Source organism: Lygodium microphyllum, chromosome 4 (genome assembly GCF_053477565.2).
Source record: "Lygodium microphyllum isolate KBCC chromosome 4, Lygodium_microphyllum_v1.1.10, whole genome shotgun sequence".
In the NCBI taxonomy this organism is placed as follows: Eukaryota; Viridiplantae; Streptophyta; class Polypodiopsida; order Schizaeales; family Lygodiaceae; genus Lygodium; species Lygodium microphyllum.
In genome coordinates, this window is record NC_141138.1 from 88,927,401 (window position 1) to 88,950,744 (window position 23,344).

At 43.1% G+C, this 23,344-nt stretch overlaps 1 protein-coding gene across 4 annotated transcripts in view; it reads left to right on the top strand.

Moving 5' to 3' along the window:
* The window catches only part of LOC148037282 (putative LRR receptor-like serine/threonine-protein kinase At1g56140), a 268,988-nt gene that overhangs the window by 52,807 nt on the left and 192,837 nt on the right, over nucleotides 1-23,344 (top strand). For 2 of the 4 annotated variants that reach the window (XM_087676199.1, XM_087676197.1), the window contains exons 2-3: nucleotides 7,386-7,536; nucleotides 7,809-7,880. The exons of 1 other annotated variant lie outside the window; for it this stretch is intronic. In XM_087676199.1, the coding sequence (XP_087532325.1) occupies nucleotides 7,386-7,536; nucleotides 7,809-7,880 (223 nt within the window). The remainder of the gene's footprint in view (nucleotides 1-7,385; nucleotides 7,537-7,808; nucleotides 7,881-23,344) is intronic. One more of the 4 variants, XM_087676198.1, reaches the window with a different exon arrangement.

Below are 23,344 nucleotides of genomic sequence, written 5' to 3' on the forward strand. Positions count from 1 at the left end.
CTGCTCTTAGACTGTCATACATAAAGCGATGCTTTGAGTGTGTCACCCAAGCTATTGAGGTGTTAATGACCATAATTTTAGTCTTTCCAAGATTAACCTTGAGACCTTTATCTTAACAGAACACATGCAATGCATCTAGATGTCGTTGTAGTCCCTCAGGTGAATTTGAGATGAGCACCATATTGTGTGCATATAACAAAATTGGTATCAGTACCCCAGCCAAGCATGTAATCAGAAATCTCGTCAATGTATAGTCCAAACAACAAAGGAGAGAGGGGACAACCTTGCTTTACACCAACCGTGCTAGACACCGAGTATGTTGTGCCTCTAGGCACTCGTACTCTCCCTGTCACAGTTTCATACAATGCATAAATACACCAATGCATATCCTTTGAGACCCCAATGGCTCGCAACCTTTGCATGAGTCTTGCATGTGGTACAATATCAAAAGCCTTGTGGAAACACACACACACACACACACACACACACACACAGAAGAGAAAATGAAAATGATATATTAACATATTCAAAAGGCCAAAATGACCTATGAGACCATGAGTTACAATCATGTGTATGATGGTACAACTGTTTGGGCAAAATATGTAGCACAAAGCAAAATAAGAAAGGAAAACTAACTATGGCTATGTGTAAAACATAGAGCTCTATGTAGTAACAATGAGCTCCAAATGGTACAATCTCATGTGGGTATGGAGGGCCTAGCTCTAGCCCGAGCAATAATCCCCTGTATCTGCCTATGGAGGTGTCGTCGGTGTTTGTGTTGAGGCCTAGGATGTCTATATCGGCTAAGCTGAACGGCTCGATCAATTAGTACTCCTTGTCTGTGTGTGGACTGTGGCGGTGAGAGAGGCTCTCGTGTGGATTGTGGCTGTAAATGTATTGAAGTCTTCTAAGTCTCCTTTGCAAAGAAGTCTATGAGTTGCCTCTGTGAAGGGCCTCGATGTCCTAGAACAGCTGGACTCCTGAGGTGCATGCCATGAAGCCGTCGTATCTCAAGAAGAAAGAGGCCAAGGCATTGCTGATAGGTAAAATCCATGACTCTGGATAGTGGTCCAAATCTGTCTCTAGAGAGACAGTGGAAACAACCACGTACCTCATTCTGAGAGTGAGAGAGAGAGAGAGAGAGAGAGAGAGAGAGTTCTCAATCCAACAATGCAAGAGAGAGAGAGGTGGGCAGTTTGCAAGCAATGGTGTACATGTAGCATGTTGAGGGCAGATGGTTCGATAGGGAGATCGCGGGCGACCGGGGCGGATGACAGGTGGGACATGCTAAGGGCAGACAGTTTGATAGGGAGATCGCGGGTGACGGGGGCAGACAACAGGCGGGACATAGTGCAAGCAGATGACAAGTTGGACACAGCGCACGCATATGATATGTGGGAGACACACAATGTACGGGGCGTTTTTACCCTTTAAAAAATAAAAATTTGTCTTGCTAGAATAGCCGTTCCAAACAGGGAACGGGCTGGAACGTTCTCCCAGTGTTTCCTGGGCTCAGACCTCTCGGAATGCGTTAATCTATTCCTAAGTGACGGAATTGGTGTTCCCTGTCTCTATGAGGAGTGATAGCGCTCGAATAAGGTGGATACTATGGTGGAAAGGAGTACACTTGGGAATGGGTTCTAGAGTGCCCACTAGGCATACGAGAAGTGTGCACGGTGGATCCAAATGTGTGCATGGGATGACTAGGTATGGGCACACGGGCATTGTTGCCGCATGAGTACCCCATGGTGGAGGGATGGGGACACGTGGAGCAGAGGATGGAAGTCCTTGCATAGGAGTAACCCATGGAAAGTGTGATGGCACACTATTAAGTAGAGGATGGAAATCCGTGCATTTGAGAGGTCATGGGATGTGTGTAGCTAGGGGTCGTGAGGAGGATGCCCGTCACAACCGTCCCAGGTGGAAAAGATGTGCCTAGATGAGGAAAGGTAGAGGGAATTGTGTTAGAGGATGGCATTCCCTATAACGAAGCCCCATAGTGCAGAATGGCTTGTGGAAAAGGGTAGGTGATAGTGTTAAGAGGTGGAATGGCCCCTAACGAGGCATCATGATGTGAATATGGAATAGAGAATGAGAAATGGGCTAGGAGTGGAGACAGAAGGTCCAACTCCTAGTGTGGTAAGAGACAGATGTGGAATGTAAGGCGAGGTTTTGAAATGAGTGTGATATGGCTTCAAGAGAAGTGTTGGGATGGGAGGAAGAGAAGAAGAGTAATTGACTTGCTTAAATGAAATATAAGATGTTGGTATACCTTGAGTCCCCTCTAATAAGATTTACATACATTTGACCATCCGGATCTTGCACATCAAAAGGCAAAACAGGAGAGGGTTTTGATTTGAACGACTCAAAAGGGTTGTATGAATTTGACATAGGGCCTAGCCAAGATGATGAAGATGGAACACTAGTCATCCCAAATGTCATATTGCCTCCATGATTAAAAAGGTGGCCAGTCTCATCAACTAGTCCGGAAGTAGTAGCAAAATTGGAAGAATGGATGTCTTCAAGTCTGTATTTGTTATGTAGGTACTCCTTACACTCCTCCTCTATGAGGTTAATGAAATCTTGAATATTTGGCATGGGTGTAAACATAGAGGGTGATGGTGAGGGTGAATATGGAGCGTCTTCTTCCTCGCCGAGTCCATAATGCCTACTTAGGGCCTCCGACGATGGAGAAGCCTGATAAGACATCATGGGGTCACGAGAAGGTGTCTATGACATTATGATTTGGTTACGAGTCTCGTATTGTGTGCCTCATGCAAAGACTAGCACTCCACAATATCTGCAGGATACTCTTTATAAGAGCACCAGCTCTGATATCATGTGAAGAAGACAGAGGAGGCACTGCTAGGGTTTGCGTTGAGGAAACATAGAGTGTACAACCAAGACAAAAGCACAATGAGACAAACTCAGTTACAAAAAGTAAAACTCAAAACTCAAACACAACAAAAGAAGGGATAGAATGAAAATAACTTAGAAGTGAATGAATGCTATAAATGAATGTAAGAGTATTCAATGTGCCCAAGGGCAGAGCGGTGTGTCAGAGAGTGATATCCACCGAAGACGGATCCCAAGTGCTATGACCACCAATCGGAGTGATGGAGTGAGAGAAATGCCAAACGCTGATCACCAGAGTGTGAGGCAACTGCAGAGGACGGCGCTTGATGATGTGGGCGAAGCAACAAAACGTAGTAGTAGAATGCCATAGTAAAATGAGGTGATGGTAGCAGTCGCGAAGGTTGGACAGCCACGTGTGTGTGGATTGATGGGTGAAATCTGCACTCAAGGGTGAGAAACCTACACAGACGAATGAGGAATGGGGGCAGCCTGTCTATTTATAGATGAGGACGGACCTTCCCAAATTAGGGTTTCACTAAACTCTCTCAAACCGCTCCCCATTTTAGGGTTTTCATTAAATTAAGCTTGTTTTGGGGCTGTTTAAGTGGCTAATCAGCATGGAATGCATTTCTTAGCTCAACACCACCAACACTTCCAACAAAACCCCCCCCCTTTTGCCCCACCCCTATTCCCTTGACTTCTTTCAGCAATTTAGCTATTAGTCAACACTTTGTAAAGGTTGTTGGGTGACTCATTTAAGGTTTCTTTAGCTATATAGGGTCTTTTCCTGAGGATTCTATACATACTCCATTCCACTCCCCTTCTTGGTCATCACTCTTGGAGAGAGGAAGATTGGAGGCATTGTTGCTGGTCATCATTGTGCCAATGCCTTGCTGGTATTATACTGTATATCTCATGTTTCATCTTAGATTTTGTTACCCATTCATTTTGAGTTCTTATGTTGTGATGTTCTTTCTTTTTGTGAGTGTTTAAGATTTCTCTTCTCACTTACATGGTATCAGACAGTTAGTGTTGCTGGTTTTTTGTAGTTGTGTGTGATCTTATTGACAGTTTTAAGGGCTAAAAGTTTGCATTTTCTGCATTTCAGATTCCTATCTCCTGCTCTCTCCTTTACTGGCCTGTGCTGATGAGAAACCAAATGATTCAGTATAGTTACCCTTCTTCATTTCTATTTTTGGTTTCCATTTACAGCCACAAAAAGGCTTTTTGGGTGCTTTCCAAGAGAGTCGGGGTGCCACTTGAGAGACTTCAGTGAGCGACACTCTAGATAGTCTATGCCTATATATACAACATTGAACCCACCCATTCATCTATCCCCACATTCATTCCTTCTGATGTTCTGTAACTCTCTTCCTCTCCATTGCTGCTCACACCCCACTTGGAGGATATTGTAGTTCATGGTCTATGCCTCTCCTCTGCTGGTGACCTTCTTCTCATGTTGGCAATAGCTCCCTGAGGCCGTAGGTACTTGCTTTTGGAAGCAAATCACTTGGCATCAGTCATCATCAGCTGGCATAACCATCTCCAAGCTCTGCACACTTGCATTTGTCATCCAAGCGGCTTCTTCTCAGTTAGCGACTTTCTCCTCCTATTGGCGTCAGTTTCTGAGGCTGCTGGTGTTTGCTTTGGCAGCCTAACACCTCCTCCTCCTCTTGGCGTCACCACCATAGCATCCAGCGTCAGCATTGTTCTTACATTTGCAGATTTAGAGATTCATATCCACTAGACGGCAGTCTCCCTGCACTAGGCGTCATCATCTGAGCTATTTTTAGCAAATTGGCATACTTCCCGGCATCGGCATCAGTCTCCGACAGCTGGTGATTCTCTTTCTCGATTCCGACAACATTAGAGGACTTCGTTCCACTCCCTTGATTGGTCCTTCACTTCAACATCCTATTGCTGGAGGATTGCATTTCTCTCCCTTGATTGTGAGATTCTCTTCAAGTGCTGCTGCTTGATTCAGGCAAGACAGTGCAGTCATCTTCAGAGCTTTGGCTCCACTGTATCAACTTTGTTCACTTAGCATGGTTCGGTGCTTCATCATCTTCTTTTTCTATGCTTTCTGAATTTTTCTTCTCTCTCAGTGTTTCTCCGCGCAAACCCTATTGTCTCTCTGGTTTGCTTTTATAGCAGTCATTTCTTGACATGGTATTAGAGCATACCCTCATTTATTGACATGTGCTACTGCTGGGTGACCTGTTTTTCCTGCATCTGAAGCTGTAAACTCTGCATTTGGGCCTGCTGCATGGTTGTGGAGACTGGACCACTATTGCAAAGGCTGATTTCCTTGCTGTCTGCTGTTCTACAATCTTCTTCACATTGCTTTTGTGGGCTGACAACTTCTGATTGCTGGTAAATCTGCATTTTTGCTGATATGTACTCTACACACTTACATTTTTGTGTTTTGAGCTTTAGAGAGGTGTCACCTATTGTGATTCTTCACTACACTCTCTTCATTGTTGTTCCATTTTCTCTCCTCGTGATTGCTTATGTCTATGTTAATGTTTGAACCCTTGATTTGGCTATTTCAACCACAAAGTGCCCAAGGTATCTCTCTAACTCCTATCATTTTTCAGTCTCATGGCAGCTATGTGTCCTCGTACTGATGATAAGCTTAAAGGGCTTGACCACTCTACTTGGTGTACTGTTAACTCCTATCATTTTTCACTCTCATGGCAGCTATGTGTCCTCGTACTGATGATAAGCTTAAAGGGCTTGACCACTCTACTTGGTGTACTGTTATGAAGGCTTGGTTTGTGCAAATTGGTATATTGTCTCTGGATCTACTTGTCCTCAATGAGCATCTCTACTTTCATCTTGTTAAAATGAGGATGAGTTCGAGGAGGCAATCCTTGATTGGGACTCTTTGATGATGCCACAACATGTTCGACTCTTCTCCGATGCATCTTAAAGGAACGTCTATTGGCAGTCACCTCTTGTGGGACTTCTCTTGAGATGTGGGCAAGGATTTACTTATGCCCAAATATTTACTTGATATATGAGGCTCCATCATCCATATAGACTACCACTTTCTATGAACATATTCAGATCCTCAAGTACGAGCCAACAAATTCTATCCAATCCTTTCTTCTCTAGTGAAAACTATCCAAGACCAGCTTTGTAACATGCAAGCTGCTTTTCTTGAAAGACATCTTGTGGGGCTGGTGCTTTGAAAGATCCCTTTTGAGTTGATGCTGTGGACAATGCCTTGAGGGCCTAGACCTTGGTGGGTCGACTGGGTTTTTGTCACATGCAATCTATATTGTTGGAGCAAGGGCCTACATGCTGGCTACAGGGGAGGCTGTGGTCTCAAGTTGGCCCTACACAAGTTTGAGATTTTGCAACTACAGAGACATGTGACAAGAAGAAGAAGGTGAAGTGCTCTTTTCTGGCTGACCTTGTCATTATTTTCTTTTATTTCGACCTATTTACAGGCCATGTCTCCTCCATCTCAAGATTCTCTCACACATACAGACCACTTCTTGCTAGAAAGAGGGAGACTAGGAGTACTTTCCTGGTTGCCCACACTCTATGCCTTTGTACACACTCTTGTATTTTGTTATAGATTTGAGCTCATTATTTCTGAATTCATGTGTTCTTATTCTTTTGCTCAATTCTATGTTTACAACAACTTCATTTTTTACTATCTCCATTCCTAGAAAACATGGAAGAAGACCAGGACCAGTCATCTCAAATGTGGAGCTAAGCCGTGCCTTAATAGATGAGGTAGTGGAAGTGTCTAAGCTAGTGATGATCAAGAGACCATCCACATACAAAAGCACATAATAGATCCCCTATGAAGAGTGATGGATGTAAAGGTTAGCATCCTAAGAGGAGTTTTATTATAGATCAGCCATGATGTGAGAGAGAGGGTGTTAGCAGCATACATTTCATGGGTTTTGGGCATGTTTATCAGGTTGCTATTTTGGTTCTTATATGGGCAGCTAGGTGGTTACCTAGGGCTTGTTCATTTGTCTTGGGTCTCCTCTATATTCTATATACTTTAGTCTTTCACTCTCTGTGTATTGGATCACATCCACTTGGAGAAAGGAGACTTGAGATATTGCTGGTCATCACACGTGCCATCACTTGTTCTGTTCGTATGGTACATCTCATGTCTTATGTAATGGATTCCATTGCATGCTCTTTCATACTTTGAGTTCTGTGTTCTCTCTTTCATTGTTCATTCTTCTTAGTGTTCAGCAGTAGTGTTATTCTGCTTCCATTGCTCATTCTCATTTTGGGGGACAAGGGGGGAAAAAGGGGGATTCAATGAAATTGCATTTTGGATAAATGAATTTGGCTTTCAAGAGGTTTTATCTTATATTCTTGAGAGGTAATCATTTATTTGTACGGGAAACATGATATACTTATATTCTTGCTGAAAGTTTCATCATTACATAGTTTAATTATTCTACTTTAGAGGGATGCATCATCTGTTGAAATTATTATAATTCACAACTCATGTTCAAGTTCTTTCTTCTTTTTTGTACCTGTTTGGTTTCTAGTGACATCATTGCAGGTTATAGCTGGCAAATTGAACATCACAAAGTGGAACTTTAGTGTGGATCCTTGTGCTGGAAAACTTGGGTGGAATGATTCAGTTGCTCCGGCCATCGAATGCGATTGTGGATCATCACCTTGTCATGTTACAGTGTTGTGAGTTTTGCAAATTTTTTTATGTTTTCGAGGCATCGAGTTCTCATGTTTGTGAGTATCTTGATCCTATTAGCCATACATACGCTCTGAAGTTGCTCCCTATGGGTAAATTTCTTTACAATAGATATGAACTTATCAGTTCCATCCACATTTTACTTTAATTGAGTTGCAGATCTTAGTGCATGCTTTTGAAAAATTATGCCACATTCCAAAACACGGAATGTATATATTTGAAAGATGAGTTAACTTTCTAAAGTCTTTTGTGCAATCAGGAATCTTTATAATCTGAGTTTGGTGGGACAATTTCCTTCAGAAGTTGTGAATTTCTCAAGGTTAACTGATTTGTAAGTTTCTTTTTTATTCCAAGAGCAAAATATTCTACTAACAGCACCTCAAAAGAAATCTGTGAGGTAAAATACAAAGTACCAAAAAAAGACCTAGTAAGGGACTAAGTACATCATAAATACAGTGGTTGGGTAAACGATTAATTTAGTGGGTTACAATACTAGATCATATGTGGCGCTAAGTGGAAGAAGGTGCTAGAGTTCCATTCCTGCATAAAATCATCTTTCCTTCTAGAACCTCATTAACAAGTTGTCTTGTAGTCTCTCCATCCCCAAGGGAGCATTTTAAACAGTCTTTGTCCCAATCCTAGAGCGTCTTTGCAGTAGAGACATCTTGAAGATCAATGGCATGATTGCACCTTGTAGTCTAGGCTAGCTAGAGTTGACCCAAAGTCACAAAACAATCATATGCACAAGGTTGTCGAGGTGTTTTGGGGGGTATGGGGAAAAGAAGCTATGGAGCAGGAGTATACCGCCACCTAGGGCTATCAGTTTGCATCATGAAAAATATGTGATGGCTACCCCAGGTGAGCAAGAAATGCTATTAGAGCTCTTGATGAGCTTGTGAATTGCCTTGCACTTAATTCCAGTGGCTGTAGGGTGAGTGGATGATGGATGTCTAGAGCTATGCCAAAGTCACATCACTGGAGGAGTGGAAGTGCTACCTTTCCCGTTAGCGTCAAACAATGCTCTGGACCCCTACTTTGTTGAACTTGACTGAGCTTGATTCAAAGTTCACTCTAACTAAAAAGCCTTGAGGTAAAGTTGCAACAATCGAGGATGGTTTGCCAAGTCATCCTCTTCCATCCACTTAGCATCCGTTGGTGAATAGTTCTGAAATTGCACCAAATACCTTCTGGAAACTTTACTTGTAATCCTCCTCTCTTTATGTGCCAAAATCTTCTTGGGTATCAAAATCTTATCCAGCTCCTCAATCTCTAGCTGAATTTCACCAGATACATCCTCAAGCACATCACCATGAAAAGGCCTCAACAAGCTAACATGAAAGGTATTGTATGTCCACCAATGTGAAGGGAATTTCAGCCTATAAGCAATATTGTTGATCCTCTCCAACACCTAAACACCTAAACACCTAAAAGGGCCCATAATATCTCATACTTAGCTTTGGATACAACCTTCCTTTTATTTTCATCTTTTTTAACCTTGCATTTTCAAAATGTAGCAACACATAATCACCCTCTACAAATTGCAAAGCACGACAATGGTGATTAGTTGCCTTCTTTTGTTTCTCTTGAGACCTTTGAAGAGCGTAGTTAACCTTTTCATAGGCTACATCCATGTTTTCTACATACGGATCAGCCTCAAAGATCTTGTCCTTTGTGTGTGAAATGTGGGGCACTTTCTTGCCACCTTTCGTAACCTCAAATGGAGCTATACATTGTATTACATCATGACTTATGCTTAGATACATAGCATCTCAAGAGATCAAGCTCTGTAGAATTTGCATTTTTTGATTGAACATTTGTTCGCGGATGAAAGGACGAAGAAAATTTTAGTATGATACCCATATTTTCAAAAAATCCCCTCCAAAATAAATCGGTTATCTGAGGATCTCGATCATTGATGAGATCGACTCTGGCATACCATAATAATTAAACACATGCTGCAAAAGTAAGTGTGCCATATGATTAGCCTTTATTTCTTCACTGGAATGAATTATGAAATAGGTCTGCTTATTGAACTTGCAACAAATAATGATCCATATCCCATCATTCCATGTAGGTGTCTTAGGAAGCTGAGAGATAAAGTCCATAGCAATACTCTACCAAGGTCTATCTGGAATAGGTAAGGGCTACAATAATCTTTTGCCTCTCATAGTGTACTTTAATTTGCAAAGTTTGAATCAGTGGTATACTGATCTTTCATGGCATCCAACTTAGTGTGATATACCATAGTGACAACTAAAATTTGAGGCTTATGTGACAATGCATTAGCCACCATGTTTTTTTTCCATCTATGCGTATAATTTGAAAGTGATACATAGATAAGAAGTTGAGCCATCTCATGTTCTTCTCAAACAACTTAGTTTGAGTCAAGAAATAGTGCAATGTTTGATGGTTAGTTTCCGTTGTAAAATCATCCCCTAAAAGATAGTGTTCCATGTGAAAAGTGCATGGATTATAACAAGTAATTATTTTTTATAAACCTGCAAATTCCACTTATCACCATGGAGTGCACAACTCTCATATGCTTCAAACCGGCCATCTTGCATTAAAATAGCCCTTATGCTGTTTCCACATGTATCACATTGAACAACAAATGACTTCCTTAGATTTGGCAACACAAGCACAGGATCTGAAATCATCTTTTTATTTAACTTCTTAAATGCTAAAATTTCCATAGCTGTCTACTTAAAAGGCATACTCTTCTTTTGCAAAGCATGCAGTGGAGGTGCAATTTCAGCAAAATTGCATATATGCTTTCTATAATAGGAGCATAGACCCAAAAAGCGACGGATCTCATGTACATTCCTCAAAGGTGGCAATGAACATATTACCTTAACCTCGTAGGGTCCATATGAATACCATAAGCCGATACTATGTGTCCCAAAAAGTGGATCTCATACAAGAAAAGTTCACTCTTCTTGTCATTATTGACCAGCCTATGCTTATGCAACTCATTGAACATAATGTCCAAATGCTTTCTATGCTTTACCTCATTCTTTGAGTATACAATCATGTCATCAAAGAAGGTGTTCACAAATCTCCTACGTGGCCTTAAGATGCGATTCATAATTCGATTAAAAGTGGTAGGAATAGTCATAAGTTCAAATGGCATGACAAGATACTCATATAACCCAAAAGATGTCCTAAAAGTTATCTTAGGTACATCCCCCGGTCTAATGTGAATCTGATGATATCCACTTTTCAAATAGAGTTGAATATGACTGCCCCCTACAATCTATCCATAATATCATCGATCTGAGGGATCAGAAACCGATTTATTATTATGATTTTATTCAAAGCATGATAGTCAATGCATATATGCCATGAATCATCATTTTTTTACACCAAAAGCATTGGAGAACAAAAGGGAGATGAGCCGGGTGTAAAGAAAAATACCCTAACACAGAAACATAAACAGAAACCGTACGACAAAGCACAGACTGATAAAAAGAACACAGTTAGGGTTAGGGTTAGAGTAACTCAGAAACAATGAACACAGTGAATAAATGAAATGATATGACTACTAATAATACGATGCTCATGCAACAAACACACTATGCAGTGAATGAATACAGAACCTCGAACTCTTGTATCTCTAGGATCAGGGCAGGGGTAATGAGTTGGAGAGTGTGTCGTACTCCGAACAGATCCTGAATCGCAGCGAGGCAGTCTCGTGATGTCGAACATTGGCAAACGCAGCAATGAGAAGCTGGATCTGATGCAGACAGCAGTGAGGAGAGAGAGACTAAAAAGGAGCCTGCAAAAGAGAGAAAGACGGAAAACGCAGGCAGGACAGCCTGCAAGAGAGAGAGACTAAAAACGGAGCTTGCAGGAGAGAGAAAGACTAAAAACGGAGTCTGCAGGAGAGAGAAAGACTGAAAACGTAGGCAGGACAGCTTACCGGAGAGAGAAAGACTAAAAACGGCTGCAAGGCAGGTGAGAGAAAGACTGTAGCGACTGCAGCAGGAGAGAGAAAACTGTCAGGGCGGCAGCTGGAGCATGCAAACGCAGCAGTTTGCTGGCGTGGCAGGCTATACGACAGCAGTGCAGATGAACAAAAGTCAGTCGCCAGGCAGAAACAGCAGCAATCAGCGTGTGGAGGGTTGGAAACAGGTGCCAGACTGTAGGGAATAGTGATGGACAGCAAGGGCTGAGAAGTCCTCTGTGACCGGGGTGTGGGCTGGAAGTTGGTAATACCTGAAACCTGCAAAAACGAGATTGTAAAAGAGTGGAGGACTGGCTACCAATTTATAGAAAATTAGGATTCTAGATTCTCTCCCACTTAACTTTCTCGATTTGCTCTCCGTTTTAGGGTTTTGGCTAAAATAAGCCTAAAATAAGCATGTTTTGGGGTTGTTTAAGTGGCTAAGTGCATTTCTTAGCACAACACCCCCTCTCAGGCCCAAAATAGGGCGAGAAAAGTAGGCCAGCCTAAATTTTGATTTACCCCAAGGCGTCCCACCCCAAAGCAGCCAAGGCATTGGACAAAAGGTGCATGTCGGCTACCCAGTGGCCTACCAAGACTACAGAGGCGATGGATATCTTACCAAAGGAGCCCAAGTGATCACCCCAGATAGGTTAGGGCATTGGACCAAGGGTGCTCGTCGGCTGCCCAAGGGCCTATCAAGGTCTACAAAGGCGGATGGAATCAACAATGGACTTGTTTGTTTTGTTTTGTTTTGTTTTTTTTTTTGAAAAGTGTTTTGAAAATACATAAGTAATATAGGGGCAGTGGCCGATTAAGTAGCAGATGGGAAAAGATAAAGAGAGTTTTAAACCCAAGTTATTCACAAAACTAGCAAGCCAATCCCTTGCACTGACGAGGATAAGTGCCTAAGGATGATAAAAGTGAGTGTATGTGCCAATCATGTGTTGAATATGTGAGAGGCAAAATAACAGTGGGCTTAGCAAGACAAGCAAAGCAAGTAAGCAAGCAAGGGTAGGGAAACTGCCTTTAGGAGAACTGCCATGTGTTATGCTACGAATATGGTGGATCCTAGAGTCGACCACTCCAAAAGACCAAAAAGGGATAAATGCGCACAGATGCATGTTGACATGAACAGAATGCCAATGCATAGGGTAATGCAAAGGGAGATGCAAGATGTCATGCTCATGCAATATGCTATGCAATGGTGCCACTGGGACAGCATCCTCGCAGGGGAAGTGTTTACTTGTCCAAGTGCCCTTTTAGAATCAGGTCATCCTGATAATGCAGATGAAGTTACAAATGCCCATGCTACAATACAAAAGAATAAGTGAATGTAATGTCTAAAAAACTGTAAGCATCATTACTGTCATGATCAAGAGTAGGAGCCGCCCCCTCTCAAACTGGAAGGGAAAGCAAAAGGGAAGCACCCTCTCCCCGTCAAGCTGAAGAAGTAGGGGAGGGTGTACCCAAGCCAATCCTGGGTAGCAGGTACTGAAGAACCGGCCGATTGATTGCTTTGGTCAAGGTATCTGCAAAATTATCTGATGAAGGCACGAACTCTAGGCGAATAGTACCTAGCTCGACCTGCTCTTTGGAAAAGTGGAAGTGGACTCCCACATGTCGTGTCCGTGGTGTGATGATCGGATTGCCCGCAAGGGCAATGGCACTTTGGTTGTCGCAGTAGACAATTGTGGGAGAGTCACATGGAAAATGAAGTGCCGCCAGTAAACTCCTCAGATAGATGGCCTTGGTGGTGCCATCGAAGAGAGCCCGGTACTCAGCCTTGGCCGTGGAAGCAGCCACCGTCTCTTGCTTACGGCTGGACCAAGAAATGGGAGCCGTGCCCAAGATAAAGAGGTAGCCGCCATGGGAACGCCGGGTGTCAGGATCTCCTACCCAATCAGAATCAGTGTACCCCTGCAACATAAACCAGAACCATATGTCAAGCCATAAGAAAAAGTACACCGTAAATAACGCAACACACGAAGACATGCAATTGAATCTGACATCCTAGGTGCTATGAAATACTGACCGAGTAAGCGAAACCTAGCCTAGTGTGAATTAACCAAAGAAGTTTTCCTACAACAGAACGATAGGTGTGTGCATCGAAGGGCTGTCCTAGGGTATCCTTCAACAAGTAAATAGTAGGATCAATAGGCGTAGCCACTGGCCATGTCTGATCCGAAGTGTACTGTTCCACAATCTGAAGTGCGTACTTCTGTTGTGACACAAAAATACATCCTCCAGAACGAACTGCCTCCATCCCCAAAAAATAAGACAACAAACCAATGTCTGTCATTTCAAATGTAGCTTTAATCTTAGCCTTAATTTCCGCTATGGCAGCAGAATCTGAAGCTGTGATGAGTAAGTCATCAACATATAGCAGGATATAGCTAAACCCCTCTGGAGTGGATCGAACATATAAGTTCGGTTCATAAGGGGTAGAATGGTATTCATGAGTCTGTAAGAACTCATCCATTCTATGGAAGCAAGACCGCGGCGCTTGCTTTAGCCCATAAAGAGCTTTCTGTAAGCGGAATACCGTATCCCTAGGGTTTCCTGAGGGAAAGCCCGGTGGCTGCTCCACATAGACTTCCTCCTTCAAGTATCCGTTCAGGAAGGCACTCTTGACATCCATCTGATGTATCGGCCAGCCGTGGTGAGCGGTGAGCGTGAGTAGCAACCGAAAGGAAGTCAACCGTGCAGTAGAGGCAAAGGTCTCTTCATAATCAATGCCGTGCTTCTGTCGAAACCCTTGCACTACAAGGCGAGCCTTGTACTTGTCTAAAGTCCCATCAGCTTTTAGCTTTGTCCGAAAAATCCACTTTGTCCCGATGACTTTCTTGTGGCTCAGACGATCCACCAATGTCCAAGTCTCATTTCGGTCAATACTCTCTAGCTCCCTTTCCATGGCCTCTCGCCATTGAGGGTACTGAAGAGCCTCCTGCCAGGTATTCGGCTCAGAATGCATTATGTAATCAGCGGTAAACAACGATGCAAATGATGTCCGAGAAGCAAGCCGGGCAAATCTTCCAGGTCTCTCCGGAGTGGAATCCGGTGGTAGGATCCCCGAATCCCCCATGGTCGGCTGGTACCAGAGAGGTAACGGGTCTCGCGAAGGGGGACCTGGGAGGTGAAGAAACTGCGGGAATGTCAAGAGCGGGAAGTAGACCAGGCTCAGTAGGCACGATCTCTGATGATGTGGAAGAAGGAAGCGGATTGGAATCCGGTGCAGAAGACTGCACAATATCCCTCTCGTTAAAGATGACATCCTGTCTAACGATCACCTTGTTTGTTTGAGTATCTAACAAACGATAGGCTTTCACTTCAGAGGAATATCCCACAAAACTAAGGAGATCAGCTCAGGGAGTAAGCTTTCCTATCTTGTCATCAGGTGTGTGTGTGTACGCACGACACCCGAAGACTCTGAAATGGGAAATAACAGGCCGAGAGCTAAAAAATGCCTCATACGGGGTCTTCTAAGGAAGAGCTGCAGTCGGGCACCGGTTGAGGATGTACACTGAAGTGTTAACAACCTCGACCCAAAGGGGCTCAAGAAGCTCTGCTGCGAATAGCATAGAGCGTGCCGTTTATATGACTGTGCAGTTCCTACGCTCTACGACTCCATTCTGAGAGGGGGAGTTGATAGAGGTGAGCTGGCGAGAAATGTCATGCTTCTATAGAAACTCAGAAAACTTGTGGGAGATAAACTCACAATCGCTATCACTCCTCATGCACCCAACACGAGACCAGTCTGGTTATGAACTAGCAACACCCAAGCAAAAAAATATGTGAAAGCATCTGACTTATGCTTGAGGAAGTACACCCAGGTGTATCGAGAATGATCATCCACTATCAAAAAGAAGTACAACGCACCGTTCAAAACGGCAATGGATGTCGGCCCACAAAGATCAACGTGAATCAATCTAATAGGCTCCTCAGCTCTATGTGTAGACTATTGAGGAAATGGGGTACGGTGTTGCTTCCCGAGCTGACAGGCTTTACAGACATCTCGAGCTAGCTTCAGGCGTACAAGGCCCTCAACCAGCTTACGGCGTGACAACTCATAAAGTGAGTCATAACCAAGATGCCCTAAGCGAAAATGCAAAAGATGCTCATTGTGCGTAGGCTCCCGAGATGTTGCTAAGGCCTGGAAGCTATGGAACACGGAGCCTTTGGCGGTCGGCTCGGTCAGAAAGTGTGTCATGTGGTATAGGCCATTAGGCTCTATCTCACTGCGAGCAATCACTAAACCAATCAGAGAGTCAAGGACCTCGACTGTGGTCGCTATAAAGAAAACTGCTCGCCGCAAACCGGCAAAGCTACTGAACAGATAACAAGTTCACCCTAAGCTGAGGGACATGATATATATTGTTCAACGAAGCCAAATCCGGACCCTTGTCAGTGGCAAAATTGACGCAACCTTGAGCCTGAATCTTGACCGAGGAGTTGTTTCCTACACGGACCCGCCCGGCTGCAGGGGCTCGGGTACGGAAAATGTCCTCTATAGGAGTCATGTGATGTGTAGCTCCACTGTCCACAATCCAAACTGGAGTTGAACTGCTTGGTTGTGACGAGTGGGCCTCTGCAGTAACCTCGTCGGGAGGCAACTCACAGATGTGGACGAGACTCGCATCTGATGTCTCTATGGAGACGATATGGGCCTCTACAAACTAGTCAGACAAGCCCTCTAGAGTTGAGAACATTGTCGACTGAGATGACTGTGCAGTGGCAGTGTGAGTCTGACCTTTAAACTGCCTCTTGTCATCACCCTGCCTCCCTTGTTGGGGGTCGCCCGATTGAGGGGCGGGGGTTTGAGACTTAGGTTTTGGTGCTGTGCCTCGTGTCTTTGATCGACACTTGTTGTCAAAATGGCCAGCCTTTTGACAATGTTGACAATACCTATTTTTTCTAGGTACATTCTGCCACCCAGGTTTGAGTTGTGACTGGGAGTTTCCTTGAGAATCCCCAGATTGGTTTAGCTTTTGAGTTTGATTTTGATTTTGAGTGGAGGTTTGGTTTGGTTTGCTCTTCCCTTGTTGCCCTTTCTGAGAATGAGCAAGAAGAGCCCCTTTGAAGAGGAATTCATATGAAACTGATCGAATAACCGTGCGTAACGCAACAGCTGACACTCAAATTCATAGAATGTAGGCATGGTAGGCTTTGAAACTATTCCTTCCACAAAATTGAAGTATTTCTTGGGGAGTTTATTTAGGAACAATGTGATCTGATCGTCAGAGGACTTGGGAGTCCCGGTAGTGGAGAATTCAGCGAGGAGATGCCGATACTCAACCAACTTGACTTTCAAGTCATCCTGGTCAGTGATTTTGAAAAGCTGAAGCTCATGGTCAAGATTAATAGGACGGGTCCTATCTCGAGCCGCATAGCGGTCAGTCAAGTGTGCCCATCGCTCTGACGCTAAATCAAAATGCTGAAGCTGAGAATGAAACTCTGGCAATAAGCCCTGCATCAGCTCGACAATAGCGGAGGCATTCCTAGCCTTCCATGAGTGGACGACCTCATATGGAACAAATGCGGGATCGGGTTGGGGTTCCAAGCCCTGTACTAGATTCCATAGGTTCTGTGAATCAAGGACCTGTCTCATCAAATTCGACCAAGTAGTAAAAGTTTGACCCGTTAAAACGAGTCTTGTCATTAAATCCATTTTTGGTAGAAGATGAGCTAGAACCATGAGGTGTTGGGTGGGTGGAGTAAGATGATGGTGGGAAAGATGGTGGAGGTGAGAGTGTTTGATAAGAGTAAGAAGGAGGGGGAAGAGGTGGGTAGGCAGAAGTAGGCTGTGAGTGTCCAATGAGTTCCGATTGATGCGGAGGCACTGGAACATGAATGTTTCCATAAGGTGCCGGTGTAGGTGGAGGCACTGGGACACAATAGCCTTGTCCAAAGTAAGGCTGGGACACAGCATTATGACCAGAAGGTTCACTAGGCAATGCCATGGAGGCAAACTGTGGAGGCAAGTGATTCACACTCGGGAGAGACTGACTGGGATACCCAGGCTGCAATGATCCCGAAAGTGTATATGAGGTAGGTGGAACACCTCCCGGCGGGGCTGAGGGAAGAATGAGGTCCTAAAGGATGTGCCTATGTTTCCATAACCCTCCGGCGTGATGTGCGGTGCGACATGAGGTGTCTGAAATGGAAATGTAAATGGTGTAAATGGAAGTGGTGAAGTAGCGGAAGAATGTGGTGGGATGGGTGGGTTTTGAAAGTGAGGTGTATGAGGTGCTGTAAACGCCCCGAACAACGTAGTATGCTTAACAATTATGATATTCGCTTGTCTTCGAGATTTAATATAAAAGAGAATGAACACTTAAAGCTGAAAATGAAAATTACTCACAAAATTACAGCCATGAAAATGTAAAAGTAATGGAGACAAGATTGAGGGTTGAAGATGGGCAACCCCCCCCGAAGGAATGTATTTCTGCTCAACCCAAGTCCCTTAGGGAAGAGCTCAGTTACAATCAACCTGAGAGTGAGAAGAAGTAATTCTCACTCTCACAAGATCATGCAAAGATGTACAAACACACATGCATTATCTATTATGCAATGATAAGAACTGATTTCTTTACAATATGAGAGAAGAAAAAAGGAAATTCAGCCTTTCTCCATCGTTGATCAGCAGTACATGGATAGGGCTTACTTCTTGTAGCTAAAATGGAAGAAAGAGCTCGAGAAGGAGGTGCTGTAATGAATTTACAGGCTTGCTGTCTTGTAAAAAAAAACAGTGATAGAAGAGGGAATATGGAGGAATTTGATAATGGAGAAGTGGGGGATGATGATGGGGATGGATGGGGCCAGTTTCTGGCTATCTGTGGGTGCTGTTCATGAGTTTACAGCAAAGAAAAATGATGATGAATGAAGAAAAACGAGCTCTTATTTATAGGAGAGGGGAGAGCTAGTACAAAAGGGGAAAGTGGAGTAGCACAAGACAAGTGTCCAGCCACATGTCATGAGATGTGACAAGTGGTGGGACACTTGGAAACTTGTGTGACAAGTGTCTTGACACTTGTCTCTTCTCTATGGCCTTCCTTTTTGGGTTGAATACTGTCAAGAATAGAAACAACCAAATTTAGTAAGCACAGTCAGAGTACAGAACTTACTATTTTTAGAATGACATCCCTATTTTTTAGGACTAGCATTTTTAGGCTAATTCGAGGCTCCTAAATTTTAGGGACCTCCTAAAATTTAGGGATCTCCTAAAATTTAGGGACCCCCCCAATATGGGTGTCATATGAAAGCTTTTTCCGTGTACATCGCAAAAATGGTATCCGAATCTTCATGTGACTTTCTTATGCAAAGAAATGTGCATTTCAAGCTTTCAGCCCACACATGCACATTATACAAGCTTTTCATGATCATGCCATCTTGTTGATTGTAACTGTTTGTTCTGGTGGATCTAGCCCACACTTCAAGGCATCAATCTTTTCTGTGTGCGAGTCTAACCCTGATATGCGTGAGTTCTAGTCACAGGCGCCCAATTGGGTCATATAGGTGGAAGTGTGAACTATCTTTTCTCTAACCCACCGCGTGGGTCCACCATAACCTGTGACCACTCATCAGTGGCCAGCTCCAATGCACTTTTCTTTATATCTAATTAGTGCAAAGAAAATAAATTTAATAAATCATTATATAGACAAATTAATGAAAAAGGATACAAATTCTGTTTCTATAGAGTTGTGACAGGTGCAGATTCTTTTTGTTCATTTTTATCATTTAAAGACTGAAAATGAAATTGTAAAGATGATGATACACTATGTAATGAAGTGAAAGGAACACCAAATTCATTCTAATTATGTGAAGTAGACGGAAAAGAAGGAAGGACAGAAGAAGAGTTACCTGGCTTTTTCTTATAATCCCCGCGACGTGTGTTAACATACAAGAATTGGTCCTCTAGAGGACCTTTTCCGTAGTCAACAGATTGGACTCTTTCTTCCACATGATCTCTACCAGTATATTTCAAAATAGAAGAGGTAAAGGAAGAAGGCACAAAAGACGAATCAAAAGTACCTTGTATTGGAGAGGACGGAAGAGTCTGAAAAAATGGAACATACTCCGGATCTTGCTCTCCGAGAGGGGGGCCCATCCCTAATGGAGGTCTCAACGGCCCTGTAATATCATTAGACTTATGCGCAACATCTGAAGAGTTAAATCCATGTATATCTTCATTTAGAAGCTTTTCTTGAAGGTCAATCCTTCGGTCGAGCTCCTCAATCTTCTTTTGTCGATAGGCTATAATCAGTTTATATTCCTCAGAGGTCAGCTTGCCTATCTTTTCTTTCATGTACTCAGATGTTTTTCCCACCATGTCGGAACTTTGTAGAGCAAGCTGATCAGCCCACTCTCGCTCGGTTCTCGGCATAGGCTGATCTGGAGACTGAATCGGTGTTGATGTGTTCGAAGTCATTTGAACCAACTGTTGTTCTTGCTTCTTGCGAAGAGCTTTCAGATCAAAGGCCTAGGTTTCTCAGAGAGTACCAGGCTCTGATACTATGTAAAGAAAAAATACCCTAACACAGAAGCATAAACAGAAACCGTACGACAAAGCATAGACTGATAAAAAGAACGGAGTTAGAGTTAGGGTTAGAGTAACTCAGAGACAATGAACACAGTGAATAAATGAGATGATATGACTACTAATAATACGATGCTCATGCAGCAAACACACTATGCAGTGAATGAATACTGAACCTCGAACTCCTGTATCTCTAGGATTAGGGCAGGGGTAATGAGTTGGAGAGTGTGTTGTACTCCGAACGGATCCTGAATCGCAGCAAGGCAGCCTCGGGATGTCGAACATCAGCAAACGCAGCAGTGAGATGCTGGATTTGATGCAGATAACAGTGAGGAGAGAGAAAGACTAAAAACGGAGTCTGCAAGAGAGAGAAAGATTGAAAACGTAGGCAGGATAGCCTGCAGGAGAGAGAGAGACTAAAAACGAAGCCTGCAGAAGAGAGAGAGACTAAAAACGACTGCAGGCAGGTGAGAGAAAGACTACAGCGACTACAGCAGGAGAGAGAAAACTGTCAGGGCGGTAGCTGGAGCCTGCAAACGCAGCATTTTGCTGGCATGGCAAGCTGTACGACAGTAGTGCAGATGAACAACAGTCAGTCGCTAGGCAAAAACAGCAGCAATCAACGTGTGGAGGGCTGGAAACAGGCGCCAGACTGTAGGGAACAGTGATGGACGGCAAGGGTTGAGATGTCCTCTGTGACCGGGGTGTGGGCAGCAAGCTAGTAACACCTGAAACCTGCAAAAATGAGATTGTAAAAGAGTGGAGGGCTGGTTGCCAATTTATAGAAAATTAGGATTTCAGATCCTCTCCCACTTAACTTTCTCGATCCGCTCCCCGTTTTAGGTTTTTGGCTAAAATAAGCTTAAAATAAGCATGTTTTGGGGTTGTTTAAGTGGCCAAGTGCATTTCTTAGCACAACACCAGGTTGAATCAGCCCTTTTTCCAACAACTTATTTACTTAACTCATTATCTCCTCCTGCTGGGCTGCACTTACCCTATAGGGTGGCCTATTAGGTGGGCTACTTCTAGGGATAAGATCTATGCCATGACCTTTTAGCCTTTCAGGTAGTAGCTATCCCAGAAGTGATTGAGAGGAGCAATCAACATACATTTAAAAAAATGAAATGGTGATCCTTCTCTAACTTTGACATGTTGCTAACATTTTCATTATTAACCTTATCCTTAGTAAAAAGCAAGTGCGCTAAGAGATGATTTTTCATTACTTTGAAAATAGCAACAATTGATATAATAGGAACAGATTTCCCTTTCAACTTTATATTCAAAGTATGGGTCTTGCCCTTATGTTGAATAGTGATCATTTTAGCATATGAATCAATCACTGCATGTATATACGATGGTACCAAGGCATACCAAGCAAAACATCACAACCCTGAAGTGGAGCAATAAAGAACTCTTGGCTGTCCAAATATCCTTGAATGTGTAAACAAAGCTTTCCAATGAGTGGTATGGCAGGCTCTGCATGGCCCTTGCATGCCATACCAACTCCTCCCATGGGTCCCATCTCATCCTCTTTGATATCTAGATGGGCTACCATGTCTATAGTGATAGAATTGGCTCGTGCTCCACTATCACCAGCAAATGCAGCCAAGGAAGGTTAGATCTATGCAAACGGCAGTGCAAGAGAGAGAAAGACTCGAAACATAGGTACCTGAGGAGAGAAAATCTGCACAACAGCTGTTAGATGCAAACACACATGACAGAGGTGAGAGAATGTTAGATGGCTGGCTGAAACTGCAAATGCAGCATTTAGAGGAGAGAGAAAATCCTGGCGGCAACAATCAACAGGTGGTGATAGCATCCAACTGTAGAGCGAGAACACCCAATTGCAGGTGATAGCTCCACAGGCCTGGCGACAGGAGCAAATGTGGGCAGAAGGCTAGAATCCAGGTGCCAAATGGTAGCAAGCGGTTGGTAGATGCTCTGACCACGATGTCCTCCACGGCTTTTGAAACATGTAAAAATAACAGTGAGGGAGAGTGGTGGGCTGCATGCATGTTTATAGAAAGTTTGGGACACCCAAATTAGGGTTTTGCACGTGGGACACAATAACTCTATAGGATTGTGTTTTTTTTAAAAATAAAAGGTTTTCTTTATTAATTAAGCATGTTTTGGGGCTGTTTAAGTCAGGCTAATGCATTTTTAGCTCAACTCCTCCAAAATGCAAAAACAAGATTTCCTTCTTCCTTTAGCTTGAATTCAGCTCTCTGAAACTTGTACAGGCAAGTTTTGCCAAGTGGCAGCCTTCTAAACAGAATTTCTAGCATTATCTAGCCATTAAATTAGTTTTTTGAATGTAAATTCTGAAAATCAATTGAATAATTATTTCCATGCCTAGAAAAATATTTCTAACTAGCCAACAGTTAAATTGGCTAGGCCAATTTATCACCCAAGTGAACTTGAGTACTCATTAGCTCGGAACTAGCATTAATTAATTAATTAATGCCAATTCTCTAGCCTCACACAAACATTAATGGCTAATTAAGCGTTCTAGGCCAAGTTCTAACACCTGATATCACCTAGTACTTGTCTGGCATAATTTAATACAACTTTTTCCCTTGGCACCAACAATTGATATCTTGGGGTCTTGGGTCCCACACTGTGAAATAATTGATGTGCACGTCACATGCGCGTCACATTTGCACCCATTTGCATATTTGATTAACTTTTTAATCAAATGCTAAGCAAAGCAATAAAATTTCATGTCCTTGTGATAGTTGATGCTTTGAGCCTCTTCACAATGTACTAGGAAGAATAAATACAAAGTTGCCTACCTTCAAGGAGCTAGCCATTGAAGATCTTGAAGACCATGTTCGTGGATTCCGGAGCTTATGTCAAAGTAGAGGGGTAGATAGAGAGAATACATTTCTCGTACTCTTACCCTCTACCCTAGAGGATGTTGTGGATAAGTGGCATAGCCAATTATTGGACAACCATTTTGTGACTTGGGTATCCCTCAAGGATGAGTTTCTTAAGGCTTACCGCCTGAGAAATTGAGAAGACTGTCATCCAAGAGTTCAACTCACTCAAGTACATTGATGAAGACGTGTTGGAAAATGACAGCCAACTATGGAGGAGAGAAAAGAGAGACAATGAGAGTCTGCTGAAGCAAAAGAGTAAAGTGTACTTGCTGAGCTGAAAGAATGAGAATGAAAGGTACAAGATAGGTCTTGTCAAAGTGAAGCAATGCAAAAGCAAATGACCAAGACAAAGAGTGAACAGAGAGAGAAGAGAGAGAGAGAAAGAGAAAGAGACTGAAATACAGAAAATCTGCAATGAAGAATGCTGTATAAGGATG